This window comes from Petaurus breviceps, unplaced genomic scaffold, assembly GCF_028583685.1.
Source record: "Petaurus breviceps papuanus isolate PSGF00001 unplaced genomic scaffold, PetGlider_PUasm1.0 688, whole genome shotgun sequence".
Taxonomy (NCBI): Eukaryota; Metazoa; Chordata; class Mammalia; order Diprotodontia; family Petauridae; genus Petaurus; species Petaurus breviceps.
This window is the reverse complement of record NW_027186457.1, coordinates 13,679,077-13,687,692: the sequence shown is the minus strand read 5'-3', so window position 1 is coordinate 13,687,692 and position 8,616 is coordinate 13,679,077. Positions and strand designations below refer to the sequence as shown.

At 38.4% G+C, this 8,616-nt stretch overlaps 1 protein-coding gene across 6 annotated transcripts in view; it reads right to left on the bottom strand.

Annotated features, from left to right (window-relative positions):
* The window catches only part of TRPC1 (transient receptor potential cation channel subfamily C member 1), a 67,451-nt gene that overhangs the window by 34,213 nt on the left and 24,622 nt on the right, over window positions 1–8,616 (bottom strand). For 4 of the 6 annotated variants that reach the window (XM_069104684.1, XM_069104685.1, XM_069104688.1 and 1 more), the window contains one exon: window positions 275–406. The exons of the other annotated variants lie outside the window; for them this stretch is intronic. In XM_069104684.1, coding sequence (XP_068960785.1) covers window positions 275–406 — 132 coding nt within the window. The remainder of the gene's footprint in view (window positions 1–274; window positions 407–8,616) is intronic. 6 annotated transcript variants of the gene reach the window in all.

Here is an 8,616-nt window from a genome sequence, read left to right as displayed (position 1 = left end):
AATAATCAAGTTGCTACAATTGTTTTTCTCCCAAAATGATCTTTGTTCATTATTACTAATACTATTAAGATCACAGTTAATTAAAAAAAATGTCCTTTTTGTAGGCATTTCCTAATACTCATCAAGATTTTTTAAAAATTTATCCAAGGTGGTACAAAATTCAAGAATAAATATTCAGTGTGGAGGTACTAACTTATCTATGCCATAAAAAGAATATTTCATGTCAGGTAGGACAAAGCATTAAACAATTTAAAGGGGTTTTTTTCAATGTTACCTGAATTCTACCTCCACAAGGCTGAGTTCTTTCAAGTCTGCACTAAGTTCAAATGCTCTTAGAATTGGGTCTTCTTCTGTTAACATAATTAGAGCTGGACTGGCTAAGCAACGATAGATATCAAGTCGAAACCTGTGGTTAACAAAATAATATGTGAAATTGTAAATTCTTATCATAAACATGTCCCACCTGGTTAGTAATTTCAACATGATATTTTTTGTAAAACTGCACTTAAGGATAATGAAGCATTTACTTTTTTAAAGGTATATGGAAAATTTGACCAGCCATCATAATACATTTGTTAAGAGTTTAATATGTTTGAATCTGGGGGCAGCTAGGTGGCTCAGTGAGTAGAGCACTGGCCCTGGAGTCAGGAGGACCTGAGTTCAACTCTGGCCTCAGACACTTAACACAAAAACAAGCTGTGTGACGTTGGGCAAGTCACTTGCCCCAATTGCCCTCCAAAAAGCAAAAAAAAAAAAAAGCATACCAATATGTTTGAATATATCCCAAGGTGGTAAAGAAACAAAAAAAAAAAACAGATGTGCCTTTAATACTTAAGCCTCAGTTTTCCCCCTAGGTTCAGAACCTGGTTTTATGAAATCAAGTTTGATCCCAAAGATATTTACATCTCTTCCTTATTAAAAACGGATCATGCCATCTAATTGATAGCTCAAGTTTAACATAGAATTATTATGTTCAGCTACTTCTTCTATAGCCTGTATAAATTAAAAAGATGAAGTAAGATAAAACCATACTTACAGTGACACAGGTATGGCATAACTAGAAAGTAAGCCTTGGAGCCAGGAAGATCTGGGTTCAAATCTGGCCTTTGAGACACAGTGGCTGTGCATACCTGGGAAAGTCCCTTAAATCTTGTGCTCTAGGTAACACTTTAAGATTATGTACTAGAGAAGGTGCCAAACTGCACTAGTAAAGGTAGTTTCCTCATCCAGAAGCTCCCTGTATGAATGAAAGCATTGGTCCATTTCCTATTCCTTATCCCTAGTCTTTATAGGTTAGAAAAAATGTTCCAGTTTTGTAAAGGTAACATAGAGAATATTCACACTAGGAAAAAAAAATCATCTGTAGGTTAAATAAAGTTACTGCTATGATCTTCTACCTGTAGATCTTATAAAAGTTATATAAGTTACCAATTTTGAAAAAAAAATCTGAAATAGAACATAAAAGATCACACAAGTCAATTATGATCAAGTCAACTTGAATGACCATCACAACTAACAATGTCTTAAATTTGAATTAGTAAAGTATTAAAGTCCTTTCCAACTTCAAAACTGACAATATTCTAAGCTACTCTATCAAGTGATTGTTTAAAAAACCTCCAAAGAACATGTAAAATAAGACATAAATTCTCTCATGTGTGTATAAAATGTGAAGCATTAAGCACTAATTTTTAGTGTTATCAGCCATTTACCTAAAATATGACAAGAACTAAAAATACAAGATACAGTAACAATACACATGGGGGAAAAGACACAAAACATTCATGAGGCAAATGTAAATTTTTTCTGGAAAACTGACAGGAAAAAATAAAAATGTACTACATAAGACTGAATAGAAGGGTGCACTACCCCAAACCGTTAACCCTCCTCATACCATAGGTAAACTTTGCTGGTCTCCACAAGCATTGTAGCAGTAGCAAAAATGTCTTCATCAACTACTTGACATTGAAATATCTTAAACCCCATGGCCCTGCTGCCCTGAAAGGTAAAGAAGGCAGAACTTTCTTGTTCTAACGCCTCTATCAGGAACTATACCTTAAGGGGGTCTCTCACTACTAAGTTCATTAACTCTCCCTTTCTCGCAATGCCAAAGCTGCAGAGATAAGATGAGAGACTGAGAAGAGGAGTTCCCTCAGCACTCCCCCTCTCCAAAGAGTTTGCACTTTGCTCCATTAACAAGGCTCTATTTACTATTCATTCATTCAATCAATCAATCAAAAAGAACATAAAGACTATGCTGGAGACAGACAAAAATCAAATAATCCCTTCTATAAAGAAACTTACTTCCTACTGGGGGAGACAAGACAACATGAACACATGTCAGTGTACATTATTAACAAATACATAAAAAATGTACAGGAAGGAAATACATTTTTAGAGATTTAGTGTTGACAGCATGGGATCAGAGAAGGCTTTCTGTACAAGTGTGGTCTGAGCTGGACTCTGGAGGCCAAGTGTATGCCGTGTGTCAAAGACAGCCTGCACAGAGGCTGGCGACAGTAGATAATGAACAGCATCAGGCCAGTTTGGCTGGACTGAGTGTGAAAGGGAATATGTCCTGTCCTACTTACCTCTATTTTATAAATGAGCTTGTTTGCCAAACTCATGCTACCCTTTGGCAAGGAGATCAAGTGTTTCTGGCTGAGACACTTCCTCAGCTCTTTCAATCTTCTTACTATGGCAACTCTTTTACATTAAATTTTTCTAAATTTTAATCACAGTTGGTATCTTTATTTTTTTCTGTTTCCCAGTTTTTGAAGTGGCACCTCGTCCAAATAGGCTTGGATTGGAGCTGATACAATTATTCATACTGCACTGGTTGTACTTTTATTCATATCTGCTGACACATGTCATGGTGGGAAGTCAGTATACTCATAGCTGTCTACTGCCATTTCCAGATTCTCCCTATCCCATCATTAGTCAGTAACTCCTCTTCCTTAGAGTTCCATTCAGCTACATTTATCATCCAATCAAGATTCTAGTAGCTTTTTCTACTGACCTTCAAAATAATCTCCTTCCTTCTTCAATGGGTTCATGCCCTGGCTTATCATCTTTCTTCCACAACTTCTGATTTCATACTAAGCCTCCCAACATACCTACTGACGTGCCCTCAAACACTCTAACTCAATTTACTTATTTCCTATGATCTACTTCTCCATTCCACCTCAGCTGTTGTTTGGTTGTGTCTTACTCTTTATGACCCCACAGACTATATAACATGCCAGGCTCTTCTATTCTCCACTATCTCCCACAGTCTACACAAGTTCATGCTTGTTGTTTCCATGACACTACCTATAGATCTCATTTTCTCTGCCATCCCCTTTTCCTTTTGGCTTCAATCTTTCTCAATATCAATATCTTCTCATTATATGAACAAAGTATTCAAGCTTCAGCTTCATTATCTGACCTTCCAGTGAACAGACTGAATTTATTTAACTATTGACTGATTTAATCTCCTTGTTGTCCAAGGGACTCTTAAAAGCCACAGTTTGAAAACATTAATTCTGCCATGCTTGGGTTTTCCTTGTAGTCCAACTCTCACAGCCATACACTGCTACTGGAAAACATCACAGCTTTGACTATACAGACCTTTGCCAGCAAAGTGATATCTCTGCTTTTCAGTATGCTGTCCAGATTTGCCATAGTTTTCTTTCCAAGGAGCAAGTGTCTTTTAATTTCATGGCTGCAGTGCCATCTGCAGCAATCTCTGAACCCAGAAATATAAAACCTCACACTGCTTCCATTTCGTCTCCCTCTATTTGCCAGGAAGTGATGGGACCTGTTGCCAAGATCTTAGCTTTTTTGATGTTAAGCTTCAAGTCAACTTTTACACTCTCTTCTTTCATGCTCATTAACAGATTTCTTAATCCGTCTTCCCTTTCTGCCATCAGAGGGGTATCATCTGTACATCTGAGATTGCTGATATTTCTCCTGGCAACCTTAATTCTGGCTTTTGATTCATCCAGCCTGGCATTTCACATGATGTACTCTGAATATAAGTTAACTAAATGAAGTGACAATATGTAGCCTTGTCATACGCCTTTTCCAATCTTAAACCAATCAGGTGTTTCATTTTTGGTTCTAACTACTGCTTGTTGGCTCACATACAGATTCCTCAGGAGACAAGTAAGATGATGTGGTACGCACATCTCTGAGGATTTGCTACATTTTGTTGTATTTAGTGTAGTCCATTAAGCACAAGTAGATGCTTTTCTGGAGCTCCCTTGCTTTCTCCATAATCCAGTAAATGTTGACAAATTGTCTTCTGGGTTCCTCTGCCTCTTCGAAAACCAGCCTCTCTTCTGCTAATTCTCAGGTACCATATTGCTGAAGCCCAGCTTGCAGAATCTTAAGGATAACCTTGTGACATGTGAAATGAGAGTAATTGTTCAGTAATTTAAAGATTTCTTGGCATTGCCTTTCTTTAGGATTGGGATGTAAACTGATTTTTTCCAATCCAGTGGCCACCGTTGTGCTTTCCAAGCTTGTTGGCATACTGAATGCAGAACTTTTACACCATCATCTTTTAGGGTTTTTAGTAGTTCGGCTGGAATTCTAACCTCCACTTCCTTACTATTAGCAATGCTTCCAAAGGCCCACTTGACTTTGTATGATGTCAGGCTCTAGATCAGTAACGGCACCATTGTGATTATCCATTATATTAAGATCTGTCATTCCCCTTTTGTGTATTCTTGCCAGCTCTTAATTTCTTCAGCTTCTGTTAAATTCCTGCCATTTTGGTCATTTATCATGCTTATTTTTACATGAAACTTTCCCTTGATACCTCTAATTTTCATGAAGAAATTTCTTGTCTTCCTCATTCTATTGTTTCCTTCTATTTCTTTTCATTGTTCATTTAAGAAAACCGTATCTCTTGTTGTTCTCTGTAACTTTACATTCAGTTGGGTATATCTCTCCCTTTCTTTACCATTCATTTTCCTCCTTTTCTCAGTTATTTGTAAAACCTCATCAGACACCCATTTTGCTTTCTCGCTCTTCTTTTTCTCTGGAATGTTTTTTGTTGCTGCCTTATGTACAATATTGCAAACTTCTGTTCATAGTTCTTCAGGCACTCTGTCTACCATTAAACCCATTCACTACTTCCCCTTCATATTCATTAGGCTACCTTACCTACATCCAGAGATGGTACCCTCTTGATCTGACTATGATCCATAAGTGTTTCACTTCCATCTTCATGAAACTCCCTTATCTGATAATCATCTTTTATCCTTCCATCTTTTACTCTGCCCCTTGACCCCATTCTTCATACTCACTATGACCTATAAACCCTCTATCCCTGAGTTCTTTCCCAGGCAATGGTCCCTATGTTGGCTACACAATTTTTTCCCCATTCTGACCTCTTGGTGAACCAGTTCAACTCTAAACTATCCTCTATTAAACTATCCTTGGGTCCCTTGCCTCTTTACTCTATCACCAATATTGTCCTACCCTACCAAGCCCTAACCTTGGATTGCTCCAATCCACATGCTGCTGAACAAAGGTAGAGAAAATTATGAAACTATGCCAACTAGGTCCACACAGTGGACTGGCACATAGCATGTACTTAAAAACATTTATTGGAGGCGGCCAGGTAGCACAGCGAGTAAGATCACCGGCTCCAGTGTCGGGATGACTTGGGGATTGAATCCAGGCTCAGACACTTAACACCCACCCAGAAACACCTGGCCGTGTAACCCTGAGCAAGTTACTTAACCCCAATTGCTTAGGGGCGACCAGGTAGCAGCAAGTAAGAACACTGGCTCCAATGTGGGGATGACCTGGGGATCAAATCTGGGCTCAGATACTTAGCACCACACCCAGAAATAACTGGCCGTGTAACCTTGAGCAAGTTAAAGTTACTTAACCCCGATTGCTTTAAAAAAAAATAAAAAAAAAACATTAATTAGTTGACTGACTGAAGCGACATAATCTCAAATGGGCCCTCACTTCAGCAAGGTAATCCCTTTACACATTCCTAATCAATTTACTACCACAGTTACCAGAGTGACTTTTCCAAAGTTTTTCAGCCCTTTGCAAAGCTCTTGTGGCTCTCCCTTCCTCTACTCTCTCAGCTGAGAAACTTGCCTCATATTTCACTAAAACAGTTGAGGTCATTCCCCAAGAGCTTCCTCCTCTCCCCTCCATCTCATATTGCAATATTCAGGTGTCTTCCCATACTACCTCCTTCTTTACCTCTGCCTTACATAGAGAATTGGCCCTTCTGCTTGCCAAGGACAATCCCTCTCCATATACAAGTGATTTCCCTTCCATTCTGTCTTCTCCAGCTAACTGACCCTCTCTTATCATACCTTCTCTCTTGCTAATCATCAATTTCTCCTTGTTTACTGGTTTCTTCCTCCTTGCCTACAAATATGCCCATATCTCTCCCATCTCCAAAAATTCCCTCCTTTGATTGATCCATCCATCCCTACTAATTATTTCCCATATTATCTCTACTCTTTTTTGGCTAATTTCCTTGAGAAGACCATCTTGCCTTGAAAGTTCTACTTCCTTTCTTCTCATTCTCTTCTTCTTAACTCTGCAATCTGGCTTCCAACTTCATCATTCAACTGAAACTGTCTCCAAAGTTAACAGTGATCTAACTGCCAAATTCAATGGCCCTTTCTCAGTCCTTATCCTTCGTGACCTCTATCTAGCCTTTAACATTATTGTTTAACACTGTTAGGGCAACTAGAGGGTGTCACGGTACATAGTAAGCACTCAATAAATGCTTGTTCGTTGATACACAGCATGCTCTCATCTTTATTTTCCCCTCTAGTTTGTTATTTACCTTGTCCTTTACTCTGAACAACTGATGATCTAACTACATGCAACTGATTCTAAAATGATTATATATGAAACCAGCAATCTCTTGTTTTAAAAATACAATTTCATGTTAAATATTGTCATTGGGTGTTCATCATGCTGAATGCCATGTAATTTTTCCTTAAAGTATTCATGATGTAAAAGTATGACGTTTATGTGTAGTCTACAAGCTTCAGTCACTTTCATATCTTGATCTGAACTGAACCATATTTTCCAACATAGTTTCTGCTATTCTTCCTGTGCCTACTTTTGCACTCAAGTCATTGAATATCAAAATGAAAGCTTTGGAGAAATGCTTGAAGAATCTTGTCAAGTTCTTCATAGTATCTCTCTATTTCTTCACCCAAAGATCTTTTAATTGACAAATCTGATGGAATTTTTCTCAATCTTCATTCTTCTCAACCTCTCTGGAGCATTTGACAATACTGGCTTTACTTGCCTCTGAAATATTCCTTTTTCTCTGAATTTTTTTTGGCAATGCCCTCTCTTGGTTTTCTTCATGCCTCCCTGTCCATTCCTTCTTTTTATCATTAATATCACACCCTGACTGTGGGTTTTCCCCAAGGCTCTGATCTAGGCCCTTTTCTATTTTCTCTCTGTATCCCACCACCCAGTTCCCATGGATTTAATTATCATCTATGCAAATGACTCTCAAATTCCTATCCCTAGCACTAGTCTCTCTCCTGAGCTCCAATTAAGCCTCTCCCAAAGCTTACTGAATATTTCAAACTGGATGTCCCATAGATATCTCAAACTCAACATATCTGAAACTGCACTAATTTTTCCTCCGAAACCTAGCCCTCTTCTGAGCTTCCCTATTTCTATCAAGGGTATCATCATCCTTCTTGTTGCCAAAATTTGCAATTTTGGTCTTATGCTTGACTCTTCACTTTCACATATCCCATCCCTCAGCATATCCACTCAATTGTCAAATCTTATAATTTCTTCCTCCATAACATCTCATATAACCATCCTCCTTCTCTCCACTCATGTGGCCATTATACTAATTCAGGCCCTCATCACCTCTTGCTTGGACTATTGAAACAGTTTCTTTACTTATATCCCTATCTCAAGGCTCTCCTCTCTAATCCATCCTACACACAAAGCTGCCAAAGTGATTTTCCTAAAGTGCAGGTATGACCATGTCACTCCCCTACTCAATCAATTCCAACTCCAATGGTTTCATATTGTCTCAAGGATCAATTATAAACTCCTCTGTTGACTTTTAAAACCTTCTCAGCCTGACTGGCCCCCTTTATCACACTGTATGGTCCAGCCAAACTGGTCTTCTTGCTATATTTCACACATCACATTCCATCTCCCATCTTCACTCCTTTGCACTGTGTTCCACCTCCCTGGAAAGCACTCCATCTTCACCTCTATCTCTTAACATACTCAGTTTCCTTCAAAACTTTTCTCAAGCACCACTTTCTGCTTGAAGACTTTCTTGCCCGTTTCTAGTTGCTACTGCCTTCCCCATCAAAAAACATTTACCCAGCATTTACCTTGCATACACTGTGCATATACTTATTGACATACATATTATCTTTCCAGATAGAACATATGTTCCTTGAGAGCAAGGATTGTTTTATTTTTGTCTTTGTATGCCCAGTACATAGAAGTACCTGGCACAGGGTAAGAACTTTATGAATGTTTGCTGACTTATTCATTCATTTAATGTGACACCATCATCAAGGAGATACCACACATTAAGATACCAACAACTGAAGTCACATTCAATGATAATCTACCATGTTTCCCTGATAATAAGGC